At 44.0% G+C, this 15,647-nt stretch overlaps 1 protein-coding gene across 1 annotated transcript in view; it reads right to left on the reverse strand.

Annotated features, from left to right (window-relative positions):
- The window catches only part of HMCN1 (hemicentin 1), a 286,027-nt gene that overhangs the window by 250,353 nt on the left and 20,027 nt on the right, over positions 1-15,647 (reverse strand). Inside the window, exon 2 of the mRNA XM_060233046.1 lies at positions 1,115-1,185. Coding sequence (XP_060089029.1) covers positions 1,115-1,185 — 71 coding nt within the window. The remainder of the gene's footprint in view (positions 1-1,114; positions 1,186-15,647) is intronic.

Genomic DNA, 15,647 nt, shown 5'->3' on the forward strand with positions numbered 1-15,647 from the left:
GAAAATCCATTTTTGGCCCGACATCAAGCATTTAGGATCGGGTTTTATCCACTATCAAAAAAATCTGACAGTAAGTCACAGCATGACAGGATACCCACAACTCACTGACTACTCCCAGATGTTGTCGTATGGACATGCACTTTAAATTCGAAGAGCATTCACTGCAGTGTCGGATAAAAATGTATGCCTGCCTGTAGCCCAAGTCATCAATAAAATCGGGCAGCGTCCTTGCTATAAAGAAGGGCAGAATCCAAGTTGACAGCACGTACTACCAATCGGGGCTAAGCCCAGTCAAACGTATTGTACCGCTTTGTTTGTTGTGGTGTTTTTGTTATTGTGTGGAATCATGGCAAGACCTGCGCAAGACTGTCAATGAGAAGACATTTTGGAGGTCATTAATTCATAGAGTCAGAAGTCGGAAGTGGCTTGAAGGCACATAACACACAGGAGTGGGGCTGCCCCCTCCCCAGCAGGAAGATCCGAGGAGTGATCAATGGATTAGCCAAATAAACATGGAAACCAAGGGGCAGGTATGTTTCCAGTATTTCATTCTCTATGCTCATTCCCACTGCTCTGCATCAAAACCCAGTTTCAGGTCACTCGCTGAAGGCTGCTGAATTGGTGGTCATTGACACCACCTGTTAAGGAAGCACACATTCCTTTTGCTGGCGGTGCTTTCTGGCACACTGTCAGTGTAAGGGTGACCCTCTATTATCTAAAGCCGTACAGTCCACTCTGTCACTGCAGAGCTCTACCACCTTGTTCGGTTGCACATGTAAGGCCTGGTGTAAACATGATGGTAGCGGGAGAAAGAACTTATTCAAGGTGACCTTGCATGAGCTCAACATCTTGCTTAAAACTGTGCTCTCAGCCACTACATATGCAACGCTGCCATGTCTAAGAGCCATAGTGTAGGTGGTTATTGCAAGGGCATGCTTGTACCCTTGATTATTGAGCAGATGTGCTTGCACACATAGCCACCTTGCATGCATACTAGCCCAACTGGGCATGTGCAAAGTCTTATACCTGAGCTCTCCTGTTTCCTCAACATTGTGTTTAAATGAGGCCCCAAGATGGCACCGAAAATGGACAATGGAACAAGCGGCCTACTTACCTGCACATAGAGCTCCCTGAGTTCATACTGAAATTTCTTGGGATCTGTAGTAATGGTTACAGGCCCAATTTCTGCAAGGGGGAAACACAAAATCATTAAATCATCAAGTCACTGAGAGGAAAATCCACCAAGAGCTAATCGCATTGGAATCGTGGGAATCCTTAGATTTATAGGGGGGGTTTAAGAAAAAAGATTATCAAATGTCAGACTGCCTCTTTGTGGAATGCTGACCTGTTTCAGCAGCTCTATTGCAGAAATTCCCCAACTGTGAGAAAATGTGTATGAACAAGTACTATACTTCATTTTTTCTCACATTCCTTCCTTTTACCCAGCCAAATCCCTGAAAAGCAAAATACTGTTCTCTGCAATCACTTACTTTATTCACAAATCAGATACCTCAATCTGCAATAACCTTACCCAGTAATAACTGGCAGAGATCTTATAAATTCTAGACATCTTCCCTGGGAAAGAAGTTTGTGAGAAGCAGTCTTTTAAAAGTGTTACATTAAGTGCAATGCTAATTTGCTAATTCAGACAAACAAATATTGTGTTGTTGGATCTGGGACAAAGAGTATCCTGATTTCTTCTTCTAAAATGGATTATACAAAGATTGATTAATATATTGCTTAACACAGTTAACTTTTTCTGTCTTCAGCGGAGCTGGGAAATTCCCAGGGAAAACTTCTTTGGGGTACCACTAATTGCTATTGTTCAGCAGATTTTCCTAGTATTTACTAGAGTAAAGGGGGGAAAGTAGGGTTGCCAGACCACCTGGTGGAGGCAGAGGTCCCGCTGCCAGGTTCTACCCCCAGCTACCAATCAGCAGGTTGGTGGGAAGATCTTACAAAGAGGAAGGAGAAGACCTAAAGAGAAAACTGTATTACAGATAAATACAGAAACTGAAAAATCAGGTAAATGCATTTACCGAAGACTAACAGTGTAATCCTAGGCAGAGTTACAACAGTCTAAACCCACTGGCTTCAATTGACTTGGAGTAACTCTGCATTAGATTGCATTGTAATTCCTTTAGGCCCAAAGCTCCCTTCCTTTGAATATCCCACAACTCATGTTCAGGTCTGCCAACAGAGCGGGACCAGGGGGACAAAATTCCAGGGGGGACCAAGTCAACCAGAGGGTGCTTGAAGCTAGTGCCATGACATTTCCAGCCAAATGCTTTTGCATTATTTTTAATGGAGGTGTGGCCGTTGCCACCAGGAGTGCAGGGATTAATTTAGAAGAGCATAGCAAAAAGCAGTTGAGGATCAGCTAGACTTGCCTTTTTTTCAATACTGAAGCAAATGTGCTTCACGGGTCATGCTAAGCCCATCAATCAAGCCAGAACGGAAGCAAGGCAAGACAATACCCTGATGCCTGATAACAGTAATTGCCCAGCCTGTATGTCATTTTCTCCAATAGTCTGGCCTTTCTCTCTTCCTTTCCTTGCACCAGCTCCCCAACCCCTGCCCTCCTCAGGCTCCGCCACCAAGATTTCCAGGTGTTTCCAAGCCGAGAGCTGGCAACCCTATCCTAATTGGGAAGAAAGGCCTCTCTCTCTCTCGGCTTGGCTTCGCGAACGAAGATTTAAGAAGGGTGCAATAGTCCACGTTTGCTGCAGGCTCGCTGGTGGCTGACAAGACCAATGTGGGACAGGCAGGTCCGGCCACAGCGGCTGCAGGGAAAAGTCTGATTTAGGGTTGGTCCTGTAGCAGTGCGAGAAAGGCCAGATATAATGTAAATAATTTTTTTAGACAGACAGGCTCATTCTTTTATTACTATAGATTCACGGTACCAGCAAACCAAGTGATTTGTTTTATTATGATATTGGTTTGGATCAGGGTCATGAGGAGGGGGCAGGTGGAATCTTTGTCCATTGGCCTGCGCTGACTCTTGGCAGCCCTGAACATGATGCCATCATAAGTCAAAAAAATTCACATCCATTAACCCTGTCATTTTGTTTTGTAAACTGAAGAATAAATATCAGACTTCAGAACTGGCCTTGGGAATGTTTTTTAAAAAACTTTTTTTAAAGCACACAGAATTGATCACATATGCAAGGATGTTTTATTTTTTTTGCTTAGGTTAAACTTGTATGTTACTGAACAAGGCCTTGTCTTTCTAAACTGTAAAACCACAAACGTGAAGTTAATACAACCAAGATGGTGTTTAGGCTGGTCCCTTAGCAACTGACCAAACACTACTACATAAAACGATCTGCCAACAGATTTGACAGGCAATAAGAATGTTGTTACCTCCCACCCAAATATAAATTTGAAACCAACACCCCTTGGTAATAAACAAATAGAAAAAAAAAACTTAATAAATCCATCTCAATAAATTGACAACGCACCCACTTTAAAGCATCTCAGTACAGTCCAAAAATGTTATGTCTCGTTTAGATGTTGTGATTGCCACCTGAAGAGCTCCAAAATAACCAACACATTGGAAAACTGCCCCCCGAAATGACATATTATATCAGACAGAACATTAACTGTACTTTCTATTTATACACATATTTTTATCCCGTCCTTGCTCCAAACAGTTCAGTAGGGCTGCCATGCCCATGACTGGTGCCTAGAGCATGATGACATCACGTCCTAGAAGTGATGACAAAACTTAGAAGCAACAGCAGTAGATCTAGGAATAATCAGAAACTCTATTGCAAAACCATAAAGTTTGTGGTGATTCCTAGAGCTGCCACCATCATTTCTGAGTTCCCCACCACTATGTCCTTTTCCCCTCCCGCCAGTTACCAGGTTCAGCATGGCAACCCTATCAAAGTGACTTGCATGATTTCCCCTCCATTTTATCCTCTCAACACCTCTGTGAGGCAAGTTAGGCTGAGAAACTGTGGCTAGCCAATGGTCACCCAGTAAGTTTCATGAATGAGTGGCAATGTGAACCCTAGTCTTTCACCTGCCACACTAGCTCCCTAAAATTCTGTGTTTTACTAGAATATATTGCAATATATTCAATTTAAGTTGGATTTTGCAGAACATTAATACTAAATAAGGACACTTCTTTGAGATAAGGATCAGACTGCAAGCCTACTTAAATACATAGTACAACTTTAGTGCAAGTACTATTCTAATGATAATAATGTTGGTAAATGTCCCCTTGATAATAACAGTAACAATTAATGCCAAGGTGAGAAGAGAAGAAGAAGAGATTGGATTTATACCTCACCCTTCACTACCCAAAGGAGTCTCAGAGTGGTTTACAATCTCCTTTCCCTTCCCTTCTTCACAACAGACACCTTGTGACAAGGCTAGTGCGTCCATTGAGCTGCCGGGAGTGCCAAGCTGGGGAGAGGGCACTGGTTGGGGCCCTCCCGCCTGCCCTGAAATAGTCTGCTTGGTGAAATAGTCCACTTAGAAGCAACAGCGAGGCTCCCAGTGTCAGCATGCACACTGCCACTACCCTCCATCATTCTGCCTCTCATGTCACAGATGCAAGAAGCAGAGCAACAGTGGGCAGAAGTGGCATGCACACTGATACCGGGAGCCTCACTGCAGCTGCGCTCACCCTTCCCAGTGCTAGCATTGGGGCGCCAGTGGCACCTTGCCTGGGACACCAACCTCAGGCTGCTGTCCTAGTGCTGCTGCTGCCCTGTGAGACAGGTGGGGCTGAGAGAGATCTCCCAGAACTGCCCTTGAGCAGAACAGCTTTGTGGCTAACCCAAAGTCATATCAGTAGGTGCATGTGGAGGACGGGGGAATCAAACCCAGTTCTCCCAGATAAGAGTCTGCGCACTTAACCATTGATCATTCTTCTGTTATAGTTATGGCTGTGCTGCATTGTGTTCACTTTGTGAGCCACCTCAAGGAGGCTGCTGATGCGCAGATGGAACTTTTCACAATGGCAAAACTGTGCGTGCTGCAATTCAAGAATTAATCTTACACATTCCCCAAGTGAAGCTGCAAAGAATGTAGCATGGAATGTTAGGCTGATGAACACACAGATCCATAAATGGAATAGGAAAAATCTGCTCATCTCTATCAGGTAACTATCTAACATGCCCAGACAACTACAACTAAAGGTAATGGCTATGTGGAAGAAAACAGAAAGGAAAACAGTAGTTATTGTCCACTCTTCCATTATATCTGAGCAGATCCATTGCTTTGTGAGCAAATAAAATATTGCCATCATATCCATTACCTGGGAAACTAACCCATCAGGTCTCAGACTTCCAATATACATATATATCAAAGTGATGAATAACATTTTGTGAAAATTCGCAAAGTAGTAGGACAGTCACTTATTGTGACTGGAAAATTCACAAGAGCAGAAGTTCCCAATAGAGATGGACACAAACCAAGAAAGGAGAAGTTCATCTCAGTTTGTAGCTTGTGGGATCACACAAACCACAAACCTTCACGAGCCTCCCTGTTCAGTTCATTGGGTGAGGTTTGTGATGCAGCAAGGGAGAAAATCTGAGATCTTCCCTCCCTCTTTTCTGCTGGGGGCAACTCCCCAAGGCAAGTAGAATGGAAGCGGGGAAGTCATTTGAAGAGAACATTTGCAAAAGTCATTTGAAGAGAACATTTAAATGGCTTTTGCAAGCTATGCAGTGAGGGTGTGAAGTGGGTGAACCCAGAAGTAGGTGAACTCACCGCTTGGACTTCACTCATGCACAAACTACCAACACAAACCTTCATGAAAAACACAGATGTTTATTGGCAGTTCATTACAGGCATGATCACACAACCCTCAGCTCATGAAGCATGAACTGGGTAATGTTCATCATGAAATTAGATTCATGACAAGGTTCATGCTCATCCCTAATCCCCAACTAATGGGCTTCACTAAGCGTATGCCACTATTTACTTTTCTTTTGTTAAAGAGAAGCAGAAAAGGGGTTAAACAGAAAGATGAGGGAGAATGAAAAGAGATAAAGAAAAAATAAAGAGAAAGAGAGAAGTAGATGTCTGTACACAGAAAAAAATATCAAAGTGGATGGCCATATAGCACTTTAGAACCCCAGTCCAAAGCACTAGCATAAGTCTGAAAAGAGGGAACACAGGTTCTTATTTTTGAACTCCACAAAATTCATATGGGATTGTCAGCATTTACATGTGAATATCTGTGTTTCACTTCCCAAACACAGGACTTCACTAGCTTATTTCAAAATATGGTTATGCATTTGGTACTCATACACAAACATCACTTATCCTTAGTAAGTAAGCGGAACTAAACATAAACCAGTCCACACTTTTGATTAGAAATGTAGACTTGATTTAATGTTTTAAATCAAAAACTTTAGCATTTCTTAAACGACCATTTTTAAAAAAAAAAAAAAAAAAAGCTTTGCTTCACATTTGTATCCAGTTACATCATCATCATAACCAGGGGTCATTTTGTAGAAAAATAGGTGGTGGAGCACATCCAGGGATTGTCATGCAGCTGCACCTACTATTCAATGGACAAGGTGGGAAGGAGGAGGTGGAACTCTCAGAAAGGCTCAGGAGCTGCGCTCCTGTGAGCTCCCGCTGAATCCGAGGCCTGATCATAACTGCAGCAAATGCCACAAACCCCCACCAGCACCATCACAAGAGACTGTGCCAAGGCACAGCAACTTCTCTGCTTTAGTGGGAAAAAACTCATAGCCCAATCCTTACATGAACTCCTGTGACCCTCTCAGTTTATGAAGTACCCTTCCCAAAGGACGCCCACATTCCTCTTCGCTATCAAGGACTTTCCTTCACTACACCTACGATTCCCATCTCTCCAAGGCCATAATTCATTCTGCCACTTCATCCACATTCCCCAAAGCAATTATCTCCATCATGGTGTGTAGGGTGCCATCATGCCCACCAACCATCGCAAGAAGTAGGGTTGCCAATCCCCAGGTAGGGGCAGGGGATCCCCCAGCTTGGAGTCCCTCCCCCTGCTTCAGTGTTATCAGAAAGTGGGGTGGGGAGAGAAATGTCTGCTAGGCACTCCATTATACCCTATGGAGACCAATTCCCATAAGGTATAATGGTGAATTGATCTGTGGGAACCTGGGGCTCTAGAGGGGCTGTTTGTTGAGGTAGAGGCACCAAAATTTCACCATAGCATTCAGTGCCTCTCCTCAAAACAACCTCCAAGTTTCAAACAGATTGGACCAGAGGGTCCAATTCTATGAGCCCCAGAAGAAGGTGCCCCATCCTTCATTATTTCCAAAAGGAGGGAAGGCATTTAAAAGATGTATGGTCCCTTTAAATGTGATGGCCAGAACTCCCTTCAGAGTTCAATTATGGTTGTCATAACCTTGCTCCTGGATCCACCCTCAAAGTCTCCTGGCTCCACCCCCAAAGTCCCCAGATATTTCCTGAATTGGACTTGGACTTGGTATCTCTAGCAGGGATGCCAGCCTCCACATTGGACCTGGGGAACCTCATGGAATTACAGCTCATCTCCAGACAACAGAGATCAATTCTGTAGTGTCATGAACAACAGGACATGTCAGCTTTGCTTAAACTTAAGAAGGGGTTTTTGTTTAGCTCTTTGACCCATCCTCTCTCAGGCTGGGCCTACTTTCAGTCAGCCTCTCAGCAGGCTTGCTCAATAACTGACTTCCACACAGGAGCCCTGCAGGTCCAAAACTAAAGGACATGCAAAGCAGAAACTCCCTCCATTAAGTTTTAACTACACTCCCAAACTAGAATACATATATTAATACAATAATATTAATACAAAGAACATGGAAAACTTTACGCTACATAATCTTTCAAACAAGCAGGAGTAAATCTCTGATGTGTAGAACAATGTATTGGCAGCTCCACAGGTGGTGGTGTTTTCAATGCATCTGTAATAATGGGAGACACAGGATGATCTGGAGTCCCCTTCATTTCAAATACGGTTGCCAATCCCCAGGTGCGGGCAGGGGATCTCAGGTTTGGAGGCCCTCCCCCCGCTTCAGGGTCATCAGAAAGCGGGGGGAGGGGAGGGAAATGTCTGCTGGGCACTCTATTATTCTCTTTGGAGACTTATTCCCATAGGAAATAATGGAGAATTGATCTGCGGGTATCTGGGGCTCTGGGGGGGCAGCATTTTGAGGTAAATGCACCAGATTTTCAGTATAGCATCCAGTGCCTCTCCCCAAAATACCCTCCAAATTTCAAAAGTATTGGACCAGGGGGTCCAATTCTATGAGTCCCAAAAGAAGGTGCCCCTATCCTTCGTTATTTCCTATGGAAGGAAGGCATTTAAAAAGGTGTGCAGTCCCTTTAAATGTGATGGCCAGGACTCCCTTTGGAGTTCAATCATGCATGTCACACTCTTGCTCCTGACTCCACCCCCCAAAGTCTCCTGGCTCCACCCCCAAAGTCCCCAGCTATTTCTTGATTTGGACTTGGCAACCCTAATTTAGAACAACAGGATTTGCCGTTTCTTCCAGCTTCTCATTGTTAGTGACTGCGCTCCCAGACAGATGTATAGCTGGACTTCCTTAATCTAAAAGAGACCCCAGACAATATGAGCTGATGGCTAGCTTCTCGGATGTAATACTAGGTGCAGCTGGAGACCAGACAGTACACCTTCCCAATCGATCTGCACAATCCTTCCATCATGTAAAGGGACAGAATAAGACACTATTCTGTAACTATTCTCATAGTAGCAGGTATCCACAAAGGACCCAAGCCAAAGTTTTTAGAAGAAGAATAAGAAGAATTGCAGATTTATACCCTGCCCTTCTCCCTGAATCAGAGACTCAGAGCGGCTTACAATCTCCCATATCTTCTCCCCCCACAACAGACACCCTGTGAGATGGATGGGGCTGAGAGAGCTCTCACAGCAGCTGCCCTTTCAAGGACAACCTCTGCTAGAGCTATGGCTAACCCAAGGCCATTCCAGCAGATGCAAGTGGAGGAGTGGGGAATCAAACCTGGTTCTCCCAGATAAGAGTCCACACACTTAACCACTACACCAAACTGGCTTTTAACATAGAGTGCATCCCCAATCATAAAAGAAGTTGTTTTGCTTGTCTGTCATGTTGCCATTTCTGTTGTTTATAAAGCATACGTCCTGTCAGGTATGAATGTATCAAACTGAATCTGGACCTCAGTTTCCTGCCCATTAACATTTCAGCTGGAGATAAACCTACAGTAGAATTCGGGAAAAAATCTATAATTGAGCAAATAATGAGCAAGCCTTATACTGAGACTTTCACCCAACACCTGGTATCCAGGAGATGCCTTCTTTAAAAGACTGCACTGTGTGTTCTGCTAGGTGATGTGGTGCAGAGGTAACATGTTGAATGCCATTTTGTTCCATAAACTGAATTGTTGATGAATGAAGGAACTTGCATTATCCATCATGAGCATTTCAGACAGCCCATGCGTAGTGAAACACATTCTTCACTTTTAAATAGTAGTTTCAATAACTGATCTAGACATAGGATAAATCTCCACCCATGCTGAATGAACCTCTACCAATATGAGGTAGGTTCATCTGGTTGACCTGGCCACTCCCAAGGATGGAGGGGCGTCACAGCAGGCATTTTATGGCTTTCTTGGCACATATCAAGAGAAAGTGGATGCTTTCTGTCTGGAGCAGTGATGCTCTGTATTCTTGGTGCTTGGGGAGCCACAGTGGGAGGGCTTCTAGTGTCCTGGCCCCACTGATGGACCTCCTGATGGCACCTGGAGTTTTTTGGCCACTATGTGACACAGAGTGTTGTACTGGATGGGCCACTGGCCTGATCCAACATGGTTTCTCTTATATTCTTATGTTCTTTGGAGGGCAGACTCTCTGGATGGTCCTTCTTTCCCCAGGCTCCACCCCCACATATCCAGGAGTTTTCCAACCTGGATTTGGCAACCCTACCCCTTCCATTCCTCACCAGTGGTCAGGGGGACCAGGCAACTCTAGATGCCTTAGTCCCAGCAATGATGCGGCCTTTGAGGTTGATCATCCAATCTATCCAGCACTTCATCCAACTCTAGACTCAGTCTTGCTAGCATTTCATCTTTTTAGGGGCTAGCACAAACAGCACGAAGAGCCGCAGCTTGGGACAGATGGAACCAAAGTCTGATCCAGTCTGCTGTCCTAAGAACATTTTCCTGGGATTGAGCCCCATTAAATAAAATGGGTCCCACTTCTGAATAGACCTACTGAGCCCAGCTCTCAAACAGCACAGTCCAAACTTTTTAAAGTTAAAGTTTTTAATTTTTTTTTCTGGTTCAATTTTAATTTTTTGGGTAAATTGTCTCTAGCAGGTCTCTGCAGAGCTGGTGTGTGTTTGTGCATGTGTGTACATATGACAGACAGACAGGTGATAGATAGATAGATAGATAGATAGATAGATAGATAGATAGATAGATAGATAGATAGATAGATAGATAGATAGATAGATAGATAGATAGATGGATAATCTGCATATATTATGAAACCAAGTGAAATGTTTAAAAAAGCAACCCCGGGGCTCTTTGGGGAAAATCTCTAGGCATCTGTATTTTTTTATTACAGCAGGAATAAGCAGCTTGGGGCACCTTTTCATCAGGAAAACAGCAAAGAAGGAAAGGGTTAGAGACTCCCTTCCATTCCACACATTGTTTCTCAAAAAAACAGCCCCAATGACTGCAAAGGGGGAGGGGGTGTTTTAAAATAATCCCAGAAGAAAATGTAATTCAAAACTTGGTTATGCTACAGCAGTGTATCTAACAGAGTGACTAGATGAATTAATGCTATAGCGGATGCATGGATGTCTGCCACACTGAAATAAGACCTTTAAATCAAAATGTAAGTGCCATCTAATCTGAACAGGATCTGTCTAGAAACTATACTTAATTGCTCCTGCTCGCCAGCAGACAGGAAAATTAAACAGAACTATTTAAACGCAGGATTACATCATCATCACCTCGCAATCCGCCGCTGCAGTCCCCATAGGTGACAGTGACATCCCTGGCTCAGTGCATGCTGGGATACATTTGCCCTGGGTAAAAATTGAAGGGAATGTTAAAAAGCTGATGGGGAGTTTTGTGAAAAGAAAAATCTTCCCTGAACAAAGTGAGCCAGCAGAGAAAATGGATTTAAAGAGATTCTGCTAATCAATGGATATTTTGTATAAATGGGGTTCCGCAACTAGAAGGTATAAATCAGGGTTGGCCAAGCTTGCTTAATGTAAGAGCCACACAGAATAAATGTCAGATGCTCAAGACCCGCAAAATGTGAACGTCAGACGTTTGAGAGCTGCAAGACAAGGCAGGAAGGGAGGGAGGGAAATAAATGGGAGTTGGAGGGAGAGGTGGAAAGAAAGCAATTTGAACTTTAAATGCATTCTCCAAGCCAACAGCTGGGTTGGCTTGGAGAAGTTATTTAAAGAGACAAATGCCTTCTCCAAGCTGGCCAACAGGGTGGTGAGGGCTTCAAAAGCCATACAATATGTGTGAAAGAGCCACATGTGGCTCCCGAGCCACAGTTTGGCCACCTCTGGTCTAAACTGAAAATATATGTGTATACCTTTGCAGTGAATTCTGAGATTTGCCAGATGATAATTGGAAATGAATTTGATTAGTCTGAAAATATGTTTGTGCATGTCCCCGTTGTTTGGATCCATGGCCACAGATCAGGTCCATGAATTTACAGTCTTATGAAATCATCAAAAATTGCTTTCCAACAAATATGTTAGGAAAAGTACAGAGGCTCTTACTCAAGGCCAAGGCTTTTTTTGTAGCAGGAACTCCTTGGCATATTAGGCCACACACCCCTGATGTAGCCAATCCTCCTGGAGCTTACAGTAAACCTTGTACTAAGAGCCCTATAAACTCTTGGAGGACTGGCTACATAAGGCTAATATGCAAAGGAGTTCCCACTGCAAAAAAAAAGTCCTGCCCTAGGCCAACTCAAGGCTGTGAGTGTGTGACTGGCCCGGGGCACCCAGCAAGCATCCACGGCAGAGTATCCTGGGCATCCTGAATCCTATTCTGACATTCTAACCACCATCCCACCTTGGCTCTAAGTTTTATAGAAAACTCAATAGTGAAACTGATGGGATGAATAACCTGACTCAGAAATAGTTCCTGGCCTGGACATACAGCAAGGAAAATCTGAGACTGACCTAGATGCTACATAGTCAGCATCTGGGGTGAAACGAAGGTTAACCAAATGATAGCTACAAACTTGCCTCTTAGATACAGAGGCAAGCTAGCCCAAATACAGATGTCCAGAGAATTATTCATTTCTGTAACTGAATGTTATATTTCAGTAACCAAATTCTTTACTCCCCACAACAAGCAGCGCTTTCCAATTTTCTTCCTGTCCCTGGAACAGATTTCGTTTAGCGACAAGTCCAGATCAGTTACACTAAAACATTCCATTTACAATGTTCTAACTGCTAAAACATTGTAAATGGAATGTTTTCCTGTAAGTGATCTGGGATATCAACAAATGAAAAACCTAAGAGAAGTGGGGGGGACACACTGGAATGCACCATTTTAATATTACTCTATCAACTTGAGGATCCTTGTGCTCCATAAGAACACAATGTATGCCATGTGGGAAGATGTCTTCTATTTTTCCCCCACCTTGAATAATTAACGTCCACATCTCTGCTGGGGCTGCCATGACATTGTATAAAGCATTAGGTGCTGGGTGGGGAACCTCATGTTAAAGTAGCAAAGGGAGTGGTGTGCATTTGAGGCTGCATGACATCATGCTTCCCCTTCCCACATCCAAAAAGGTGCAGCTGCTACAGACTTCACTTCTCCCCTCACAGGAAGGGAGAGGTGTGGGAAACAAGGAAATGTTCTGAGCTGTCCAATGTCCTCCCATCTCCTTTCACTTTGTGAACGAGTAGCTGAGAGGTAGGGAATGGTTCTATCCAACACCAGGGCTTTCCCCAAGGAACACTTGAAATCTGTGTTGTGGCATTGGATTGTAATGTGTGTGCATGGCGCACACCGCATCAACACACCTGTGCATATTCCTTGAATGTGCATCACTGACTTTTTAAAATGTTGACATGACTTGTTAGGAAAGGGATCTCCATGTTTCAGTCGGAAACAGTGATCCTCAACATGGTACCCATAGGTGCCGTGGTGTGTTCCATCACCTAACCTGGAATCATATTTCCAGAAAGAGTGTGAAGCCAGTTGGAACTTTTGCCCAGCACAGTTTATAATAGTCCACTGCAGATCTAATGGGCTGTGTGGATTAAAATAACGCTGCTTTGACAGTGACAACCACTATTGTTGGTTGTATTCTCACTACACTCCTAGTGTATTTTAAAATTACCCCTCTTCTCCTCTACACTGAGTTTTCTCTGAGTTTATGCATAGCTGTACTATCTGCAGCTTTTTGTGGTTCCCCCCCCACACACACACACACAAACTTTGTGTCAGAATCAGCGCTGGAGTTAGAGCGCCGGTGCCCCAGGCATGGCACCCCGCCCCGCCCCTGCCCAGTGCACTCCTCTTCCCCCCACCCTCGCCCCCAGTGAGGGTGAGCTGGTCTGGTGGTGGCACTGTTCACACAGTGCGCCCCCCACTGACTGCTATAGTTCCGCCACCCGCACTGCATCTGTGCTTCAAGTTTCAAGCACAGACATGGCGCGGGAGGTGGAGCTATGGCAGTTGGTGGTGGGGCACATTGTGTGTACTGCACGACCACTGCCAAGCTTGTAAATTTTCCTCGCCAAAACTGGCACCCTCCCCAGGCCATGCTCCAGGCAGCTGCCTAATGGGTATACTCCACCAAGGTCTACTCACTTTACTTTTCACATTGTTACCAGTCAATTTTTGTGCCAGCTGACGTAATAGAACTTTTGCATGCCTTGAATTTTTGAGCTACACAAAGGTTCATTTAGAGCCGCACAGGGCTCTTTTGGTAGAAAAAGCCCAGCTGAAACTCATTTGCATATTAGGCCACACACCCTGACACCAAACCAGTCATAACTGCATTCCTGTGCGTTCCTGCTCCGAAAAAAAGCCCTGGAGCTGCACATGTCCCCCCTGGAATTGTGTATTTTGTGTGTAGTTGGACACAAAACATGGTCAGTACCAACAGGATTTTTTGGATGCCAGTCTCACACACTCCTCCATTATGCCTAAATAAATCTATATATACCTTGAGAGAAAAGTTACGTTGCCACATATATTGAACTAAACAAGCAATAAACCACTAGCATAATCCATGCATTTTCCTTATCAAGCTCTACTCACTTAATCACAGCACCATGACATTGGTCCTGGGCCGGGCAGGGGTTCCCATGGGGCCAAGTTCCCGGGCCGGTTGGGGGTTCTTCCACCCTGGAGGTTCCCAACCCGCCGGCCCACTCGGAAGTGATGTCATCGCAGCAGCGACATTGCGACCTGGACGCTCTAGCAATTTGGGCCCTTCGAAATTGCTTGAGAGTCCGGGAAAACCATAGAGTTTTCCCAGATGCTCCTAGAGCTTCCGACTGATGTCATCACACTGCACGCACAAAACAGTCCCCTGCCGGAAGCCGTGGGGGACTTGGCAACCCTAACCTGAACCCATCGTCCGCTGAAATTGAACTCAGCATCAGTCTGTAATGGAAAATTGGTCACCTTTTTTAAGAGTCAGTTTTGCTGGATACTATTCTCTGACTTAATTTGTGTACTATTGCATGTGTTGAGTTTATGATGCATCATTTTCAAAGTTTTATTATTCTCTGTAAGCTGTTTGAGTTTATAATAAAATTTTGTTATTACCGAGGGGGGGGGGGGACTCTTCACCCAGCACCGCTATCTTGATTAACACAAATATCTTTTCAGAGTTTAATTTAAAATATTTTGAGGCATTTTGTACCAGATTAAATAAATTCATTTTTAAAACAAGATTTAAACACTATGAGTTGGATGGATCCTGTGACACCTTCTGTTAAGCCATGGTGGAAAGACTCCTCTTCAATGGAGAATGATGTTTTTTGGATGGAGAAAAATTGCCTTTGGTTAACAAAAACCTTCTTTGATGAACTCACTCCCCCCCACCGTCTCTGTTGGAGGAAGACCTGGTAAAGAAGTCACAGAATCCAACCCTATACTTATATTTTTAGCATATTTTGTCTCTCTCATCTCTTTTAATATGGCAACAGAGTCTGACCTTTTAAACAGAATTTCCATACTTGAAATGCATCAACCACATAACTCTCTCAGAGGAAAAGCAATTGCCTCATCATTGTGTATGTACAGTACTAAAAAGAAGGGAGGGGGGGAGAGCTTAATTGTGGATGGAGCCTCCAGGCACAAGATTAATGCCAATACTAATATTACTAATAAACCCACTATGGCTAAGAAAACACGTATGGGTGAGACTCCAGATGTTCCCCACACATGTTAAGTGAACACATCCTGCTACACAGGCTAGTTCTGCAAAAGTAAGATAATATATGAAAAAAAATGCATTAACCTCTTGGGTCCCCGCAGCTATGGGGGAGAGGCAGTCATACAGCCTTTACTTAAAGCAATCTCCCCAAGGCTATGCTTTACTTTGATGCTCCATTGGTGCGATTCCCTTTGCTATTTCTGTTCCCAACTATAGTAAGGAAGTTTCTTTGAAATATGACTCATGTAAACTATATTTGGCCAATAAC

The sequence above is a fragment of the Heteronotia binoei genome, chromosome 2 (assembly GCF_032191835.1).
Source record: "Heteronotia binoei isolate CCM8104 ecotype False Entrance Well chromosome 2, APGP_CSIRO_Hbin_v1, whole genome shotgun sequence".
Lineage (NCBI taxonomy): Eukaryota > Metazoa > Chordata > Lepidosauria > Squamata > Gekkonidae > Heteronotia > Heteronotia binoei.